At 51.7% G+C, this 21,336-nt stretch overlaps 1 protein-coding gene across 4 annotated transcripts in view; it reads right to left on the reverse strand.

Moving 5' to 3' along the window:
* The window catches only part of LOC130514215 (RNA-binding Raly-like protein), a 99,311-nt gene that overhangs the window by 75,849 nt on the left and 2,126 nt on the right, over positions 1-21,336 (reverse strand). The window contains exon 1 of one of the 4 annotated variants that reach the window (XM_057013679.1): positions 1,453-1,757. The exons of 1 other annotated variant lie outside the window; for it this stretch is intronic. Coding sequence is in view for 1 of the 3 variants with exons in the window: in XM_057013677.1 (XP_056869657.1) it covers positions 679-708 (30 nt within the window). In the remaining 2 variants the exon portion in view is untranslated. 2 more of the 4 variants (XM_057013680.1, XM_057013677.1) reach the window with 2 other exon arrangements.

Below are 21,336 nucleotides of genomic sequence, written 5' to 3' on the forward strand. Positions count from 1 at the left end.
CAGAATCAGTTTCTTACCAATATTGAATTGCTGCACATTAAAAGGCTGAATCCTGTCCGCCTGTTTAATGACTTAGCAGCCTTATTCCGGGTTGATGGTGCACTCTGGGATTTGATCGTGCTACTGCAGCAAAATGTGGTTCATCTGGAGCCAGCGCCAGGAACAGCCAGAACGGGGGGGACGCGGCCCCCAAAACCCACCCTGCCCGTCACATTTTAGATTTGCACCAATTAGGCCACTTTCTAAACCCTGTCAGCTCGCCTCTCCTCTCATGTGACCATCGCGAGGAGCGAGCCTGACTCAGCCAATTCGAGCCGGGGCCAGCTGCGGGATGGAGGCGCAGAACGCGCGTTTTCACCGCGGGCGGAAACGCGGCGGCCGCGTCCGGCAGCGTTTGGACGGTGCCGGAGAGCGCGGCGCATCCTGCAGCTACATCAGGTCCTCAGCTGCGGCGTGGAGGAGGAGGAGGCGGAGGAGGAGGAGGAGGAGGAGGAGGAGGACTGGAAAATACCAACATCCGAAATATAAAAACACGCAAGCCGCGTCTGGAACCGGCCATGTCGCGTCACGCAGAGATCGATCCGATCAGATAACCTTCAGATAACATTGATAAAGAAGGCTTAATGAAGCGTTTGTGCCAGTCCTGCGAAATAACAGCCACAGGTGCACGTTTATCACCTTTATTAGAGACATGAAGGTGTCAATCATGAACTCGTTCCAGATACCTGCGAGTGGGGAAATGTCTGTTCATCCTCGGTGACACAGAAAACAAAAAAACCCCAAGAATCAAAACTGCCCTCGTCCACCCAGCATCATCTAGAGGAAAAATAACATCCGTAAAAAGGAAAAAAAGAGACTTGACACTGCCAGCAAAAGTACAAGCAAATCGAAAAAGGTGAAACACACAAAAAAAACCAAAAATAAAAATAGAAACGACAAACCTGCGAGCTGCAAGAAAAGTACCAGGTTAAAAATGATTCCTTCAGATAAAGAAAAGAGGAAAGAAAGTCAAAGCAAAGGTCTGGATCGGTGAGGTCGACCCAAAATCACAAAACTCGAAGGCAAACAAGCAACACTGCAAAATGCAAACCAAAGCAACCACAAACAACAAAAAAAGGAACAAAAATGTGGGGAAAAATGTCTCAAAACCACCAATCAACGCGTGAAAAATCTCAATACTGACAAAAGCTGCTCGATCGGAACAAAACTGCAAGCAAGTGAGACCGCGTCTGCCACCGGGACCAGAACAACTGCATGCTGGAAACTTGAAGCCTGGATGTGGGGGGAAAAACGCTCCGAAGCACCGCGGCAATACTCAAATTCAAACACCAGCAAAAGGAGGAAAAAATGGAAAAAAAAGGAGGGGGAAAAAAGGCGGAGGGGGGAAAGAGAGAGGAGGGGTGGGCAATAGAAAAGAGCAAAAAAAAATATGCTTGTTGGAAATGTACTCACCGAGCGGGAGTAAAATGTGGCGAGAAAAATGGGAATGTGGCTCAAAAGACAGTATGGCGGTGCGAGCCGGGACGCGGTGCCTTTTCTCTAGATGTCAGCCTCCAGTTCTGTCATGTGACTCATCCGGATCCCACTTCCAGCAATGAGCGCGCGGCGTCGAACAGCTGATGCTGGAAGCTCGCGGAGTGAGAAAGCGAGTATCCGGAACATCCCACACCGCCGACTGCGCCGCCGCTGCCGCGTCGCCCCGCTGCGCCTCTTTAAAGATGCGGGGCTCACGTGGCGTCAGCGCCGCCGCGATGTCCGCGCGCTTCCGTTCGGTGGGAGCGCGAGGCGTGCGGGGCGCCACGCGCGCTTGGGGGGCAATATTAATAACGCCCTGCGCAGTTTGACGCACGTACGGCGGGTTTTAAAGGTATTTTTAGACGGGAATCGAAAGGGTTCGGCGAAAAGGCTCGTGTCTGGACACCGTATTCACCGTTTTGCATCTCTAGGAGGGCAGTTTGACACGTAAAGGTCAAGATGAAGCCAGGAGTTCGCAACATTTGAGGTGATTCTGCCTCCGCGTGGTCCCTTAACTGCTAGCATGAGCCTAGTTTCAACACGGCCGCCGTCAAACCCACATCTCCTCCCCGGAGATGCTTCATCAGACCTTCGCTGCGGCGCGGTCCGTCGTCGCTAACGGGGGAAAGTTGCTGCTGAGTCCTCCTGCTCTCTGAAGCCCTTATTCAGCTGCGGCGGGGCCACCTCGGCTCTGAAAATGGAGGTGGTCTGCACCAAATGTCTCTAGTCCAACAGTAAACCAGCACACATCCCAGAGGGGACTGTTAAACCGCCGCAGGCCGACTGTCCGACTTTAATCTCACGCCAAAGACCATTTTCAACCGTGTAGTCTTCACCTCAGGCGGGGGATCGCTGGACACCCCCTGTCCCTGTGGGGGATGAAGACGAGCCACGTTCCTCCGGCGTTTAAGCCGAGGAAGTAAATAAAGAGCAAACAGACAGAACAAATCATTCGCAACAACGTTCAATTAGAACAGGGGGCACAATTTAGAGCAAGCAGCAGCATTATAGCGGCGCCAAATGACTCCTTCATTCAGCAAATACCAGCCTGAGCAGAGCTGCTCACACTCCAGGGTCATTTTCTTAATATGGCAGCGCTTTAAATGCACATTTATTCTGTGTGAACGACTCCGGAGCTGCTTTGCACTTTCTTTTCCTGCCAATAAAGGTAAAGAGTATATATGGTAGAAATCAGCAGAGCTGATCAAACACAAACATCTGTCACCGCGGCAACCCCGACAGAAGCTAATAACTGCTGCTAATAGCCGCCCAGAAATGGCTACATTAGCCACATGATTGGTCGGCATTTGGCGTTGCTGCAGTAGAATTTTGGAATTTCATCCAAAACTGAAGGAAAAGAAGAGCGTTGCCGCAAATTTTAACCTTTCGTTTCGTCCAAAACAGCTGAATTTGTGACTTTCCAGGACAATTTCAGCAGACCAGGACTTCTTTACATTTCCATTCACAACAAAATGACGGGTAATTTTACAGTCGCGCTGCTCTTTGAAGCACACGTTGTCTTTCTGCGTAACTGTGAAGCTAAAGGAGCGCTGCAGAGTGCAATTTCTACATGGTGATGTGAAGCTAAAGTGAAGCTCTTACGTCCAAACATCTCAGCTCAGCTCTTTCACAGCAGCCAGGTTGGGCTGACCCATTTTAACCCTCCACAACAGCGGCAAGATCATCAGAGATAGAAAATCCGTCACCTTCCGAACAAAAACACTCACGATTCAGCGTTCCTTTATGCTAACGCTGAAGGCTGCTGCTGCTTCAACACGACAGAATCTCCTTTCTGCTGATGGTCTCTGTCCGTGGTGCTGAAAACCAGAACCAGGACCGGTTTACCGGTCCACCCCTGTGGGCCTGACCTGTAGAAACAGGCCGAGGCGGCACCTATCGCCCCCTAGAGGAAGGCAAGTGTCACTGCACCATATCTGACCGCCTCCGATGCTACCTTTGGTGAGTGTGATGCTACACAACGCTCATAATCTGTGGCAACTAGCAGCGCAGCGGCGCGCTGCAGAGATCGCCTCCCCGTCCACCTCATTTGCTAATAAATATCAGCGAATACCCGGTTCGCCGCTGATTGCACCAGACAGGAAAGTAATATCGCGTTATTGATGCATTAGCGTCTGACTGCAGTTGTCAGAGGGAATGCAGCGCGGGCTGGCGTAACGCACAGCGCTGTAGACAACTGTCACCATCCATTCATCACGGCGCCGGTCGGCACACCGTTTCCACCTTAAGCACTGTCTAAATTAATTTACTCTCCCCATCACATCCAAGCCTTCGGGAGGAGCGGCGTAAAAGGGTTTACGGTCTCCGAGGAATTCGCTGGGTGTCCGTGAAAAGTGATAAAACCTCCCTTCAAGCGCCGCGTGTTTACCTTCCTTTATTTCCCCGTTAAGGCCTGTTAAGTTGCCAGGTTCGCTACTGTAACGTTTTTAAATCTCATTTAGCATTCCGCCTCAGCGCCACCTTGATCACCGCGGCTGTAAACCAGAGCCGACGGCCGGCGCTTCGCCACGCAGACGTGCCTGGCGCGCGATTATCGACGCCTGAAGGCGTTCGGGACCGAAGCGACTGTCGGCGGCGCGATTCTGGAAGCTAACGGAACATCTGGAAGCGAAGCAGATGCTCGCTAACAGGAGGGAGGGGCCACGCGGCGGCGTGACATCACACCTTTTACACTACATGGCACATTTACGCCAATTTATCACGTTGCAGCCGCAAATCAAGTCGGCGTAGGTGGACTACGCTCGCACGTGCACAGATCCAGCCCGGCGCCGCTCATCAGTCACACGGTGCGTCTGGGAGCGACCCTGGAAGGTCACCAGACCGGCCTTTATGAATATGTGAAATTAGAAGCATCGATCACGCCGAGCTCGGCTCGCTAGCGCAGGGACGCCGCGCAAGGAAAATATGCTAAATTCCACCCGGCTCCACGGCCACGCGCACGGCCGATAAGTCACGGAGAGTCGGAGCAGAGGCCTCGCGTTGCCTCGGGCCACGAGGAGCCAATCAGAAGCAGGGTTCCAAAACACGAGGGCTTTGGGTTCAACGCGCAGAAAATAAGGAAATAACCTCGTTGCCGCGTCACACCGATGTTTTGTGGCAGATCAGACGGCTCGTTTCAGACACGCAAACACACACAAGCAGATGGACGGAATTAATTTACTTTATTGAGGCAACGGGCGGATTTGTGTTCTTTCATCACCGTTTCGTCAAGGAGTCTGCAGAAATTGTGCAGGATATTTTAATCAAGAACAAATGGAGTGTGCACACGGAAGTGTACGGGGATTTAATGCTCATTACATTAAATGGGATACATTGACAAGTCTGGAGCTCCTGCTGGAAGGATTATATAGAATAATTGTATAAATGTACTTGACAGCCTCCCTGTGTTGCTGCTCATATCAGCACAATTCTGCTGTTGGTTTTAAACGGAGGCGTCGCGCCCCAAAACCACAACGTGCACGTGCAGAGGTGAGACGCCGCTAAGACGCGATGCACGTGGAGTAATGAGATGCGGCGACCACATCAGGACCTTCGCCTCCTTTAGCGCTTACATTAGCATCACGGGCGCTTCAGCGGGACGCCGCCAGGTTAAATCCAGCGCCGGGATCATCGATTTGGACCTTGTTGGTCGTTTTTTCCTCCCCTCACTCGCTTCTATTTCAGTATCAAATTACCTTTAATGCCGACTCAACATCCCTCAGCCGGCAGCTTTAATTGGGAAACCATTATTCCATCCACCCATTACCTCCGACCTCCTCGCCTCTTCCCGCTCGCAGGGGGCCGCAGCTGATCTTTGACGTTAGCCGGGTCGCCCCTGGAGTCTCGACCGGTTCATCACCGGCCTGACACACACACACACACACACACACACACAGACCAGTTAATTGTCTGCAACCAATTAACGGGCCGGTCTTTGGAGCGCTGGAGAACCCAGAGCTGCTCCGCCACGCGTGAAGTTTCCTTCTTTTCTGGCAAATTGCTCAGTTTCCAATCCATGTTGCTTTCCTCTCCCTCTCCGCCTCCCCGTGGACCCTCCGGGGAATGTTTTGCAGCTCATTTTTGCCACCATTCCGCCCTTTTAGAGCATTTTGAGCAACAGGCAGCGACAACCTGGAGCAGCTTCTGTCGTCAACGCGTCGGGCGGGTTTTTTTTTTTCCCATTACACTTCGCAGCTCATTGGCGAATCCCTCAGAGGATCTCCGGCAGGTTTGCAACTCTAAATGGGTTTTCAGACGCTTTTAAACACCAGGATGACGTCACAGACGAATGCGGCCAATCAGGGAGCAGAAGAAGAAGATATGAAAACACTTTTTTTCCTAAACTCCAGCAGTGAAAGAAGCTCTGGTCTCCGTGGAGACAAGCGTGGATTATAAATACGGCGAGGGCCAGTCACAGGAGATGTGATAGTTTCAGTGGCCCACTGATCCAGACGCTAACATGAGACCCTCCGCCGGGACATTAGCATGTTAGCATCACATCCTAAACCAACCTTCCTTTTATTTTTCCGACCCCTTAAACCCCTGAAGGCGCCGATTGTTTATGGTGGCGCTCCAACCGAACAAACAAGCGTTTAGAGCCACTGGTCAAAGCAAACGTCAGCACAGAATCCAAAAAAACGGAGGCCAGGGTCCGGAAGAACATGTGCCACCTCATTAGCAGCGTGGGAATATTTTCATTTCAGAGCGGAGCCGAGCGCGGGGCGGCGTGACCTTTGGAGCAGCAGGACTCTCCTGGCCAGGAGCATTGTCCTACTGAGACAGGCTGATTGTGCTCCTGCCCTTTTGATAATTAATTAACACGAGTACATGACAGTTAATTTGTCTGCGCCGGCGTTCCGGGAGCGGCGGCCTTTCTGCACCTGTGGCTCTGCGGGAGGAACATCGCCGCACGTGTCTCTGATCACGACAGCAGGAACCACCTTCGTTCTCCTCTCATTGGTGTCCTGGTGGGTTTCCTCATATGATCCAGGCTCCTCTGAAGGCCCGGTCAGGCCCATGATGGGCCGGGTCACAGGGCGGCCCTGACCACCTCCCCTCCACCTGCTCCAGGAGATCATCCAGGTCTTCCAGACTGTCCTTCCAGCAGGTCCAGGGATGGGCCCTCAGGAACCCCTTGAGCCTCCTCAGCTGAGACCTTCCTCCAAAATAAAAGCACGCTTCATAAAACTGAAGAACCCGACCTGTTGGAGTCGCCTGAAGCTCTCACAGATGGCGTCCTACGCTCCAGCATCGGGTCCTGGCGCCCGTTTCAGAAGACGAGGACTCGTGTTGAATTTTAATAGCTGAATTTGGGACGGCTCCCCTCCACCCCGGATCGTCAGAAGAAAGAAACCATTTTAATAAATCTGATTTCTCCGTTGTGGAACCACAGGTGTGGTCAAAGTCACGGTCACAATCTCTTCTTCAACAGTGGTTAATTTCACAGCTGAGCGCAGCGGCACTGAAGCGACCAAAGATGCATTTTTAATGTGTTCCTCGCAGAACGTCTGCTGTAAACCACTAAATTAGCTCAGAAGAAGCCCGCTGGTTGGGTGTCGGTGACGGGGTGTGAGGCTTATCTCCTCCTGGTTGGATTTATGGATGGTTTTACAGGCAGGAACGCCCTTTTTGGGCGCTGCGCTAGCTCCTGCTTCAGGGAGCAGAAGCTGTCACCTGACAGTGGAAACGTGACCACGACCTTAATCTGCAGGAAAGGACTCGTCAACAGGACATGATAATGGTCCAAATAACAAAAAAAGCTCTCTTGTGTTAGAGATATAAGAAACAAATGCTCTGCAACTTCCCTCTGAACGGGGGGGTCCAACTCTCAGGCTGTGCCAGCGTGCACGTGCACTTGTCCCCCTGCTGCAGACGATAAAGTTTGCCTGCTTTTTTTAAAATCAGACGCTTCCTGGTTGGAATTGTTAGCGGAGAATTCGCCTGCAGGATGCTAGCGTCCAGTGCTGCCCTGCGCTACGCTAGCTCCTGATGGTGATGTGGCTCGTAAAAGGATTAAACGAGCGGTGTGTGTGTGTGTGTGTGTGTGTGTATGTGTGTGTGTGGGCCCATCTCCAATCATCTCTCCCTCTCCAGCCAAGTGTGTGTGTGTGTGTGTGTGGGGGGGGGGTCTAGTGGCCGTACTCTGCCATCCGATTCTGCAGCCGCCAATAGCTGAGCGGGCCCGCGCCGCCTTTGGCGTCCACGGCGGTCTCACCTTAAACATGCGGGTGGGGGGGGCAGGGGGGCTCTTTCAGACTGCCGCCTGCTATTGTCCCCGCCGCCTGCCCGGGTGTAATGAATGGCTGTTGTGACGCCGCTGGCAGGTGAGCCCTGCAGCGAGCTGACTGGCGCCCAGCCGCAGCTTCGTGCCGCTGGGCTCTGGGCATTAAAATGCAGAGCTTTGTGCTGAAGGACGCAGGTTACACCGACATGATTTATGCACGAGCGCTTCCAGATACTATCCTCCAATAAAAGTTTGCAAAGTGCTCTTTACAGCCCGAGTTTGGCTCATTGGAAAGAAGATAAAGTCGATTCATCAATTGGCGTTTACAGGTGGGGAATGCAAATGTGCGGAGGATCAAAGGAGATCAAAGCAGCTCGCATGTCCTGCCTCCGACACCTTCATGCTACCTGCTCCGCTTCCTTTAGCCGCAGCGCCGGCAAAAAGAGCCCGACTGCGACAGGAACTCCTCGCGTGCACGTCGGGGATTTGTAGCCCGAACGCTAACAACATGAATATTAAAGATCCTTTCAAAATGGAGGCATCGCACACAAGAGGCTCAGCCTGCGTCTAATTAGCACTCTCAGATTCTCCTCCAGCCACCCGGACGAGTCCGTTTTCTCCACAGTTTTCCGAAAAATAAATAAATAAATGGAATCGGAACGTGAAAACTGATGAGGGAGGAAAGCGAAGCAGCCTTGTTTGTGTTTTACGCCTTCGAAAAGTTCCTGTTGAACAAAAGGAGCCGTTCATTAAACACGCCGAGCGCCCGTCGTCTGCAGATTTGGGAAAATCGGTCGTGTCGCTAAGCTAGCGAAGAACATCTGCATATATGGAGGCTCCTGCGGCAAAGAAACACATCATTAAATATAACATACAGAGCAGCACGTACACCGACGCACGGCGGAGGAAGAGCTGCCGCTTCCAACATCAATTTGCCACCATATTCTGTGGCTCAGGTGGTTACCATAGCGACACAGAGGTCAAAGTGTCCTCGGGAAATATACGGAACCCGAAACGTTCCGCGTAGCGACAGAGGGAAAGGCCGAACGCTCTTGGACGACACTCAAACTGGCGCCGTTTATTCGGATTAATTAGGCTAAAATGAGGATGAAGCCCAGGTTTCGTAATCTGGGACTGATGACATCACCTGGAGATCAAAGCGGCAGATTAATGCGAGACGTGCTGAGATTACGTCCCGGTAAAGAGGTAATTAGGCCCGACTGCGACCCTCCTGCCCCGCCGGGGCAACTGCGTTTTGAATACGAACAATGACCAGAGCGACCGGCACAGATAGGACGTAGCATCTGTAGCTAGCAGCTGTGGTCATATCAGAAGAAAGGGGTTGGACTCCACCATGTTAGACCTCTCGATTAGTAATAAGCAATTAGATAAATGAAGGTAAAACATTTAGCCTGTTTATAATTTAGCCTAGCATTAATAGCTAAGGTCATCGCTATAGCCAGCTAGGATCATCCTCGCTAGACCTGACGAGGGCTAATTAAGTGAAACCCTTTTTTGCAGTTAAATTGATGCGAGTAAAATCTCGACAACATTTTAGGTGATCCGTACAGATGCTACGAACGAGACGCAGGCTAACGCCTTTAACGTTCATCAACAGCACGCGCGAATGTGAAGAATCTGCAGAACTTTTACGACGAACAGCTTCACTGAACCGTTAATAGCTCGCCATGCCGGTGACCTTTGACCCAGCTGAGAGTCCAGCCTCCAAACCTCGTTGCTATGGAGTGACGATGCTAACTAGTGAAGCTAGTTCGCTGTAGTTTGCTGTAATCACGGTGTCCTGAGCAGCAACTGTCAGGCTAAAAGAAGACGAGAGACGGATGAAAATAGATATTTTTGACGTAACTTTTGTGACATTTCCTTTGAACAAAGGAGCGGCTGACGTCTGGAGCCGGAGCTACGCTAATGCTAAAAGGTTTTTGTCTGCTCAGATCTGACCTTTGCCCAAAATCTGTGCATCAAAATGACAAAAGGAATCATATTCAGAGTGAAAGCTGCCATCTGTGCCGAATCCACGTGCGCATTTAACTTTTTTCCGACTTTCTTCAGCTTCTACTTTGTGATGGAAACATCCCTGAAATCATTAAAGAGCATCAAAGCGGCGAGCAAGCGCGTTCTGATCGGCTGGAGCGAGTGTTTGTCTTAGGCTATTAAGTGTAAACTTATGGATTAAACCCGTTTCATTTATCATTCCTTTCATGTTGACGTCGTTCTCTTTCTCATCTTGAAGAAGAAAAATCAAAGAAGAAAAAAAAGAAAAACCAACAGCATAAAATACATGAAAGCTAATTAGCTGTTTTCCTGGAGCTGGAGCTTTGCTAGCTTATTAAGTTACAATTAAAGTCACAAGAACTTGAGCTCGTCATGAAAATCGGGGTCACATTGAGGTCAGAAAGTGGAAAAACTGTCCCCGGAAAAGCTCCGTCTGTCGGTGGCGGAGCCGGAAGAGGTGTGAAGGTTTCCGACGATTATCATCGAGGGTCCAGAGATGCCGGCTCACAGAGAGAGCTGCCTCGGAACGGGAGGGAAAGCTTTACGGAGGCCGAGAGGACGGTCCGATAAGGCGTCTTAAGTCCTTGCCAGGGCTTCCTCTGTACTGGAGGAGTAATCATAAAAGGCAGGAACAGATAAGGTTCGGGAAGAGTCGCCCTTTTATTCCAGCCAAGACAAAATAGAAGCATCCGTCCAGCCGTTAGCGCTCAAAACCCCTGGAAGTTTAGGAATTATTAATGGAATTAAGCCTTAAGGAAGCTGAAGCCTGGGACAAACCCACGTTTCCCTTTTTTTTCCTTGAAAAACAATTCGGGAAAAAAGCCTTTTTTCTGCAGCGGATCATCTCCGGGGATCCAGAATCTGACTGACTGGTGTCAGCCTGGAGGGAGCGGCGGCGGCCGCCGGCGCCATAAATAAGTAAAATACGTCTCTGTTTTCTGCACGGCAATAATGTCTAAAGCCGGAGGAGGAAATGGCCTCCATCTGTCAGCGGGGGGTCGGAGAGCCGCCGCCCGCCGGCAGAAACCACACGTCTAATGGAAGAGAAGAAATATCGATACGGTGGCGTCTGTAATGAGACCATTTTATTATAATTCTGTATTGTTTTGACTCAGGATGGAGACGCCGCGGTTAGCCGCCGCTGCCCGTTTATTAGCAGGAAACCGCTCCGGCCGACGGGCGTCCGGCGGCGTGACGAGAAGTGCGAGATATCGGGCGGTGACTCGGCGCCGGCCAGCAGTGGATGACAATAAATCAAAACGCTAACTGGGCTCCCGGGGCGTCCACGGCTCATTGTTTCTCATTCCAGCCCGCCGCTCTGTCGACTCGACGGGCTGGAGGAGCCAGGAAAGCGTCCGGGAGTCCAGGCTGTCGGCAGCGGAGCCGCTGAACTCCCGGTGTTTCTGATTCCATTAACGATTCAAATGCAACCGGAAGACAGACGCTGATTCCAGTCCTGGAATTCTGCTTATTGTGTCTGGGAGACGTCAAAGCTCCGTCCAACAGACCGCGATTGGCCGGTTAGCATCACTAGCACGCTAAAGCACAAGCAAAGATGTACCTAGCCTGGTCAAAGAGATGATATGATTATGGGATTTATTGTGATGTTCCCTCAGGCAGGTACCTGAACTGCTCTTCTGAAGGATTGGTGTGTGTGTGTGTGTGTGTGTGTGTGTGTGTGTGTGTGTGTGATCTGCTTGAGTTATTGTCACGCTTTGACAACCAAGTTTAGTTATACCCATGTGTTAGCTTGTGTTAGCATTAACATAGAAGTCATTCAGGTGACATTTGTGGCCAGAACCAGAGCTGGAGGCGACCTCTTACCTACAGACCGAGACGTGCGACCTTTACCGGCTCCCTGGACCCTTCGAGGTCCTTCTGACGTGTCTGATTGTGCCGATCGTCAGACTTTCCCATCAATCTGCACAGCTTCACCTCACTGAACTCATCCGCTCCGAGCAACAGTTGCCATAACAGCGTATCTAAGCTCGTTTAGAGCTTCAGAAACCACGTTGCGTCTCAGTCCCGCCTCCTCGTGAAGGCAGAAGCAGCCGCCGGCGTCATCAGAGGAAACAAACGGCTCCGCTCACGCCGACAAACATCATTAACCTGGAGGATCCGTCGGCGCCCCCAACAACCCCGGCACCACATTTGCCTCAGACCTGCCGCAGATCGGCTGCATCTGCGGCGGCAAAATTGCCTCGGTTGAAAAGATGGCAGGTTTTTCTGAGGCGCCATGGTAACCGGGCGCAGTCTCGTGGTCTTACTTTTCTGTGTGGGGCTCCAGTGAATCCTGCTCTCCTCGCTCGTGGACCTGCATCTTAAGCGGCCAGTGTGTGTGTGTGTGTGTGTGTGTGTGTGTGTGCGCGCTGAACACTCGAACGTAACAAGCTCATGAAATCTTCCAGGCAGCTCTAATAGCTGCATTCGGAGCTGTACCCCTGGGCTAAAGGGCCGCGCTGCGTCGGTGGGAGTCCCGGCGAGCACCAGCGCACGGCCGCCCGCAGCCGGGCCGTTTCTCAGCAGAACCGGGGCCGTCGCCACTGCTCAGCGGTGCGGCAGAGATGCTGGCCGACACCCAGCACCCCGGCTACAAATGCACGGATAATTTAGCGTCCGAGCTGAGTGTCATTATCTAAGAGCAGCGCTAAGGTTGGAGTGGTGTGGGCGGGGGGGGATGTTTGAGGGAGTGAGGGGAGTGAACGAGTGGATGTGACACCACCTCTGAGGGTAACTGCGTAGAGCGTTACTATGCTGGAGTTTGTACACTGACTGCAGAATGTGCAGGCTAACAGCTAGCCTGGAACGTTCCCATTTCCTTCTGGGAGCTTCCTATAGACAACAAAGCGTATCCCAGAGGCATCCTGATGTGATAAACACCGCGCTGACCCTCCGTGAGCTGCTGCCACAAACCGCAGCCACCACAGCTAATGGAGCTAGTCCCCTGTTTCCAGGTTAGCGTCTAAACACGCCTGTTCGCGGTGAGAGGAAAACATACTCACGAACAGAAGTGACCTCGGACTCTCTCTCTCAGAGCGGCGGACGCATTCTCACACTCTCGCATCCAGGTCGGAAAAAAAACAATTTTATGGCTTTTCCACAGTAGTAAAGACGTTCGAAACTAATGAGCAAAGAGCGAAAATAGATCAAAGGTAGAGATTTTAAGATCTAGCAAATGGCAACATTTTCGACACTAGCGCGGCTCCGGAAATGCCAAGATCATTAGCATCAAGCAGGCCCAGGCTTGATGAAAACTAAGCCGCGATTTCAGGAGAAGCCGATATGAGAGGAGAGGATTAGCAGCCTGTCAGCAAGCTGCAGGAGAATTCAGGCAGAGCGCGGCGCGAGGTAGCCGCGCGGCATCAAAGTTCGCCTTTATTAGAGAATCTAATGAGGATTTGCACATGCAGCAGCAAGTAAATCGCCCGATGAGCGTCGCTGATAGCACCGGCTTTTCCAATCACAGCCTTTGGAAACACGTAGCGTCACCGCTAATTTTTAAAATCTGATCTGGCTCCGTTGATCACAATCGCTGACCCAGGAAGAGAAAATGCAGGAAACACGCTAGCTGGTAACGAGCTAACGATTCGAGCGAGCCAAGCACGATCCCTTCTTCCTGGCGCTAAAACAGGAGGAAGGCTAATTAGATTAGCTTCACTGATTTCTTCTGACATCGCAGCAGATTTTCAGCTTGAGCACAAAAAGTTGAGGATTAGCGTTCGGATAACCGCAGCGCTACAATATTCAAATTCTACGTCATAATTTCACTTTTAATGAGGCGCCAAGTCATTTCTCCTCGTGTCGCCACGCCGACCATCGCCTCGCCGATCGTTGTTACACCGCAGACGGCGGGTAATAAAACGCAACCGCGCCGGAAGCTAGAACAAACCCGACAAACTAAATTAGAAACTTTTTACAGGTCTCTGGTGGAAATTAAAAAAAAAAAAAGTGTTCGGGTTGGTGTAGCTAGCGTCGATATTCCTTTAGCGTGACAGCAGGAGAATGGAAGGCAACGGCCATCGATCGGCAGCGGTGATTGTAAGGAGCCGCCGGATCGACTCCGACAATCACCCGCAATTAAATTGATTGGACGAATCTCCAATATGGCGGCGGCGAAACAAAGAGGAGAGCGGCGAGGACAGAGCGCCGCGATGAATGATTCACCCGGCGTATCGCACCTGTAATTTGGTTTGACAAGCTAATGAGGCTGCGCCGCGCTGCATGCTAATCGGCGTGCTGTATGCTACAGTTCCGGCTACTGAGGGAAAATAAAAAGGAGGGCGCCAAAAAAAAGCTGATCTGGATTAAAAACAAAGGAATAAAAACTCGCGTTTTCATCCATCTGTGAAATAATCTCTAAATTGTTTCCATCTCCGGCTCATCTGTAACATCTGTCCAGAATCGCATCCCATCTCCCTTCTCCAAAACACCCCCCCCCCCTCATTTTCTTTCATTTCATTCCAACCCTCAAATCCATCCATCTGGATACGAGAACGCTCCGAGATTTATGTCCCGTGCTGCAGCGGGCCCCCGGCGTGTTAGCGGCGCCGCGGCGTCATTGGACGTGATGGAGATGCTGGGACCGGTTCTGCGTTCAGGTGGGTCGGAATGTTTGAGGTTTCGGGATTAGAAATGAATTCCGCATTTGAAATATCCCGCTGTTCTCCGGGTCGCTCCCCCAGAAATTTGATCACAGCGAATTGAATCTCAGTTTCTTCGAGTTTTACTTTTAATGTCGTTAGCTGAGTTTTGGAAATGCGTCTGCGGACTTAATGTCGTTTCTGGAAGCCGTTAGCCTCTCCGCTAACAGGTTTGACGTGAATTATATGAATGGCTGCTTTAATATTTGCCTTAAATGCTAATGCTAATGTTAGAAGATGTAGCTAATTCCTCAGTCCCCGTTGTTATTTATTCACTCTTATTTGATTAAACCTTCTCCCCTCAGATCAGGGGTCCAATAACGGAACCCGACCATCAGACGGTGTTAAGTCGGGCACGGAGCTAAACTTTGGGATCTAATTTCGCTAAAAGCCCATTATCGTGATCCCTCGGGGGGGTGCGGGACACGTTAAATTCCAAACAGAGCAAAGCTCCGCGCCCTCTGAACACCAGGACAAGCTGCTCAAATAAAGGCAAAAGCACAAATGCTGCGATCTGTTCGGCCTCATCGGGTCTCGATAACGGACCGCCGGGAACCTGAACCAGACGAACCCGCTTCGGATACGTCTTGGTTTGGGGAGCTTCGTACAAGAACATCGGCTGTTCCACCAGGAGAAGAAGCCCAAAAGTTCCTCTGGGTCACATCAGGACAACATCTGGTTGGACATTTTCTGTCCTGTCAGCAGCCGGTACCGCAAGGCTACCGGTACCAGTAAACGTTAGCATAAATGCTTCCATGACCCCCCCATCATGTGGGTGGAGCCACCATCTAAAAACTGGAGATTTGGGTCTATAGCGCCCCCTGTAGCTTCACCTCTTCCGCTAAAGGAGTCTTGACAGCCTGTCAAAAAGGACCTGGATGGACCTGGATGGACCTGGATGGACCTTGGACTAACACATCTAGGATAGTGGTGCTACAGCGGGGTCAGAGCGGGGACGTGGGTCTGTCTGCCCAGTCCACCACCACCAGAAAACCAGTCCAGACCACCTGATGATGAGGACGAAAACTAGAGGAACCAGTTTGAATCAGCGGGACCCAATTTTAGTTGGACCTGGAGCATCTGTGGCCAGTTTTCCCAGTCGTCATCCCACCGAGCTCCAGCCTGGCTGGTTCCGAGGTACCGACTGAGCGTTACCGGACTGGAAAAGTCTAATTCCATATTTACGGGGTAGGGTGGGGGGGATCCCAGCAGGGCCCTTTTCATCCTCCCGTATTCCAACATTCACTGCAGCGACGCCAAGTCCTGGTAAAACAACATAGCGCCACTGTTGGCTGTCGAGGTGCTCAAACCCCCCCGGTGAACATGTTGTAGTTGGCTGGTTCACAACATCTTGGCACCAGGCTGGTTGAGAAGCCCCCCCCGACCTGAAACATCCATCAAAGAAGAAGAGACGTGAGGTGGTGAAGAGCCAGACCTCAGCGTCTCCGTCAAGGTGACGGGAGGCGTTCAGGCACTGGAATAGAACCCGTCTCCCAGCGCTGGTTCTGCCCTCGCGCTGAACCTTTTGTATATTTGGCTGCTGCCATTTTCCTGATTTATTGCCGGCGCTACAGATATTTTCACTTTCTCAGCGCATCCGCCGGCGTGTTGTCGAGCGCGATGCTGCCACACGGATCTAACTCACGGCGAGGAATTATCCGGCCCCACCACAATCTTCTTTGGGCCGAACCAGGCGGAGATCCGTATTCATTAACCGGGAAACCAGCCCCAGCGAGCCGGCCGGGCGGTGCGCGGGTCCGTGGAGGATTCTGGGTAATCTCTGAGGAGGGGGGCAGACGCGGCCCCGGAACATCAGGGTCGGCCCCTCAGGCTGTCTGCCTCCGTCACACCTCTGTTATCAGTGCCGAACACACGTCCGCCCCGGCCATCACGCACTGACTGCTGATGGGGCACAGGGCCGAGCGGACCCCCCCCCGGTTCAGGCCCTCCTGTCTGAGGCAAGCGACTTATTGTCAATCAGACGTCCCTACAAAATTAGGAACGCCTTTTTTTTTTAATATTCAGGTCAAATCAATAACAAAACACAGTTATTTTTGCTTGGCTGGAGGGAAGATGGCTGTAATAGAAATGGTAATGCCCCCCCCCCCCATCTGATCGCCCCGTTCCAGGTGCCGTCTCCGGTTGGCAATTTGAATGATGGGACTTTCCTCATTTCCTTCCTGTCCGTCTCTCCAGCTGCTTCCAATACCAAAACGGGATGATGGGTTCCGAGTGTTTCCAGCCTGATGAATCTGAAGTCCCTCTTTTGACCACACACACAGTCACAAAGCAAATGTATGTTCTAATCTTTGTCTTGGTGCTGGCGGGGTGGGGGTGGGTGGGGGTGGGGGGGCTCCCAGTGTGTACATCAGGGAAATATCCCAGACAAGAATGGGAACATGGGAGGGTTGATGGAGATAAACAGACCTTTGCTTCTCTTGTCGTGGGTAATTGTTTTAATATTCACGCACAGCTAGCTAGCTACTGTAGTGGGGGGGGGGGGGGGGCTGGTTCTTCTTCCTCGTATCACGGATTCATGGGCGGGAAGGTGGAACCACACTCCTCAAATGGACAAATGCCGTTTTATAGGCCAACTGTCCCAAGCTGGACCGGGTCCATCCTGGACACTTTGAGCCAATCTCATAAAAGCATCATCTGCAAACGTCGCCCCGGCGATGAGGATCGTTTAAAATGCTACACCGGTGTTACGCGGAGCGTCGGCGTCGCGGCATTAGCGTTAGCGCGGAGGGCGGCAGGCGACAGTTCGCCTCAATCAAAAGCTCATCAAGTTCTCATCAGTCTGACGCCAATAATTGTGTTGATTAAAATAAGACAGATTAAGACACCAAGGGAGCAAAAGAGGACAGATCACTTCCTGTTTGTGTGCTACATACACAGAAATGCTGCGGAACAGTACGAACGGAGCAGCGGAACACAAGAGCTCTAATTTTATAACAAGGGAGCGCGCGAGAGCTGGCACAGCGGGGGGCCTCTGTCAGCGGTTTTGTTTGCCGTTAGCATGTGGAGACCCTCGGGCTCCAAATGTAGCTGGAAAGCAAAGCGAAGCTCTCCGAGGCCTCCGAAAGAGGCGGAACCAGCGGTTGGGCGCTTTCAACCGTAGCCCGAACAGAACCGCGGGGGCGAAGGAGCGAAACGTGCGGCGCAGCATTCATCACGCCGCCTTTGACGACGGCGCCACCAAAGAGAAAGACGGCGACCGACGAACCCCGCGAACGACCCCCGAGCGCACATCAGCTGCCGTCTTATCGCCACGGAGATAAGCGCGGCGTGCCCTCGCCGACGTGGCGAAGCGAGTGAAAAGGGCCCGTCTGGACTCTGGCGGCTCCCCGCCAGGTTTCGGGATCGGGGAATATTGGCCGGTTTATTCGATGATCTCCAACGGCGCTTCAAAAAGAACGCTCGCCACTAAAAATACCCGGCGCTGTAATTAGAACGGCGTTTCGAGAGGGTGGACGCAAACCGCAGCGACGATGCGTCATGAGGTCAGAGCAGGCGTCAGCCTTCCACACCGATAAAGATCATCGGGGAGGCGGAGCATTCTCACTATTATCTGCCCGTCTTCAGGCCAAACATCGCGGCTCATTCAATATTTATACTGGTGTACACTTCACTGTGTCTGAGGAGCGGCGGCAGCTCCGGGCTGTTTCTCTTTTTTCCTTCCGGTGTCGGTGGAGACGCAGACAGGAAGACTGTTGGTTTTTCTCCGATAGGCCTGAAGTCTTGAGAACTTCAGAAACGTGTTTATTATCGGAAAATCCAGCCCGGTAAATGACGTTCAGGTCACGCCTGGAAATGCTACATTAAAGGCAGGACTCGCAGCTCCTTCCTCAGTTACGCAGAAGTGTCGTAAAAATGAATATTTTATGTGTAAACCAGCCATTGTTGGTCATATAATCAATTATAAATGGCTTTTTTCTCTTTTTCATATACAAATGAATTCATGAATAAAGCTCTAAAAACTCAGCTGCAGCCTTTATTAACCTGCATAAGTTATTGTATATTTAACAACTAGCATCGTGACAAATGGGCCTTAGATGATGACCGTTGGACCCACAACCATGTTGAATTACTTCTAGTACAGCGCCCCTAGTGGCCGCTTCTGGGAACTGCATTTAATTACCAATATTATCTGGAATTTAGAGTCTGGAGGGAGCTTCCACCGTGAAAACGTGCACAGATACAGACGTGACTGATCATTCAGCACCGGTGGCGGCTGCCGCACCACATGCACCACGGTGGCGTCGCATCGTCTACTTATGATGTTTAAGTGTCTCTGAGGCTGAAAGTTGATTTACCGTCTCTGTTAAGAGACGACGTATCTTTAGAATCAGTTAAGCATTGTTATGCTAACAGTCACGACACGCGTCTGAGGAGGAACCAACAATTTGGTTGATTTTTGGGTCGCTGTCATCTCGGGGCGTGAATGGTTTCATCGCCGTGATTAGGCGGATGGATATTAGCTCAGAGGCTTTCGTGATTGTCCCAGACAGCCGTGGAATTTGAATAAATTAATCAGATCAGAGCCGCGTCCCCGACGACGGGAGCGTGCGTCAGCCCGCTGGCTCGCCGCCTCCCCGGGGAGGCGAAGTGGCCATTAGTCAAGAAAATGATTTGATCACTTTAATCAATAGTGTGATTCAGCTGGCGCAGCGGGCGGCGCTGGCCTGCATCACGCGCTCGCGGTGGCGCTCGCGGTCGTCAGGTTCTGCCTGATGTTTCACTTTCGGACTCAAAGTCTCAAAAGCACATTAATGCAGGCCGGCGCTACATCTGACCCTTTGTCTTCGGAGCGCCCTCCCAAGATTTCCAACACTGGCCGGACTGAGGCGGAGAATATTGGAAGGGTTTAAAGGGGTCAGAGGGCGCCATTTCCGGGAGGTGGGGGGGGGTTTAAAGCCTGTTGTGAAATGAAAACTCCGCTCAAGGATTCAGAGTTCAACCTTTGTGCGCCCGCAGCATCCAGAGCTTTGATGGTTCCTCACAGCGTCTCCGTTTGGGCTCGAAACGTTTCTGATCCGGGCGGGGTCAGAGGTCACGGGTGGAAGCTTTAGCACCACCGCATGGTGGGAATACGGACACAGATTCCAAGGAATGGACCTACTTCCGTTCCGTATTTTAAGGATGAACAACTAGCGCTCTGTTAGCACCTTTTATTTTGCCCGCGTGTTATGCTGCGACTGTGCTAAGCTACGCTAACCTCCTCCCGCTCCCGTTGCTTCGTCTTTATTAGGAAAGATGTGAGAAGCATTGATTTTCTCATTACTTTACACAGGACAGTGAATTATTCTCCAAAATGTCAAAATCTGTTTTTCCTTCCTGTAGCATCCTGCGCCAGAAAGGTTGAGCTGAATCTGAATTAATTCATCTCAACCTTTGAAAAGGTTGAACAGGATTAACTTGATTGTGAATTCCCCGCGTGTGTACCGGCCGCCGTCACTCACTTGTCACATTTGCTGTTCGGGACGCCGCCGCTGACCTTCTCATCACGGCGGGGGTGCGCGCTGAAGGACAGAAATCGGCGCTCCGCGGCGCGCAGGTCCTACAGGATCTATATCAACGTGATAATGTGTTTCTCTCTCAAAGCCTCGGGTGATTTACGGCTGCCATAAATGGGCTCCCCGTGATATTGCAGATTTCAAAGGATTTTTCCCCACAAATGATGGGTCCATCGGGGGGGGGGGCGCTTAACCTCCTGAGAGATTTAACAGCGCCAGCAGGCAGCGAGCGGTGGATCCAATCATTTCTGCCCCCATTTCCAGCCTCGTGGTCATGTTTAACATTTAGAACAAAATACGTCAGGAGCCGTTTGAGGTTCTGGAGCCACGTCGAGGTCATCAACGGCTCCCAAGGAGGCCCGAAGCCACACAGAGAATCAGCAGGTCACCTGTTAGCGTCCCAACATTAGCGACAATAAACCAAGCAACTTGTGTTTCCACCCTCAGCCAGTTTGGTTTTAGAAGTTTTATAGGTCAAAATCAGGGTGAACGCGACATAAAAATCAAGGGTATCGAACCGAAGCTATGGAACTATGGAAAGCGAGTAAATAAGCGTCCGCGTTGACAGATTTTAAGGCTTTCTGACCCAGTTAGCGTGATTCCAGATCGATTTCCTGCCAGAACCTCTGTGCGCCCATTGATGTGTCGGCCTGGCTGAAACGTCGGATCGGAATTCTTCCAAAAATGTGGTTAAAATGTCCGCCCATCCATCTAAATCCAACTTATTCCTATTTTGAGCTGCAGGGGGCGCTGGAGTTACAAGGCGATACCCCCATCCCCCCTCCAGGTCACCAGGGCTAACGCATCGTTCACACACATTTAAGGGCCATTTAAACTCTCCGACCAAGCTAACGTGAATGTTTTGGGGCTGTGGGAGGGACCCCCCCCCCCCCCCCCCGACCCCCCCCCCATCCAAAAGGGCAGGCAGAAGTGAAATGAGACATTAATGTCTAATGATGTATGCCATTAACTTCCAAATGAACTACCACCTCCTCACCACTAACTTTTATTGTCTAATCCTCGTCCTCCCTCGGGCTTCGTAGCCACCAGAGCTTTATGGGGTGCGATGTGACGCAGGCCGAGCTCTCAGCCGTCACGGCTCCCACACGTCCATTATCTGCCCGTATCTGCCGCCGTCCCCTCAGACGCCATCAGCAGCTGCACGGGTCGGCCGAGTTCCAACCGGCGCAGCTGCCAAGTCGGAGCTGCAGACGCAGGTCGCGCTGCTAGCTTCTATGCTAATAAAATGCATTAAATGGCCAGCGAGGGTGCCTCTTCCTGCAGGAAAGAGCCACAGTTTTCTTCCTCAATGAGAACATGACTAAGAATAATAGTGCGCGGCGATGCGTCACAGCTGTCTGCACTGTTGTGCACAACAACATTGATTAGATTACTCCCCTGACTAATGGCCACTTCCCCTCCCTCAGAGAGG

This window comes from Takifugu flavidus, chromosome 17 (genome assembly GCF_003711565.1).
Source record: "Takifugu flavidus isolate HTHZ2018 chromosome 17, ASM371156v2, whole genome shotgun sequence".
NCBI lineage: Eukaryota > Metazoa > Chordata > Actinopteri > Tetraodontiformes > Tetraodontidae > Takifugu > Takifugu flavidus.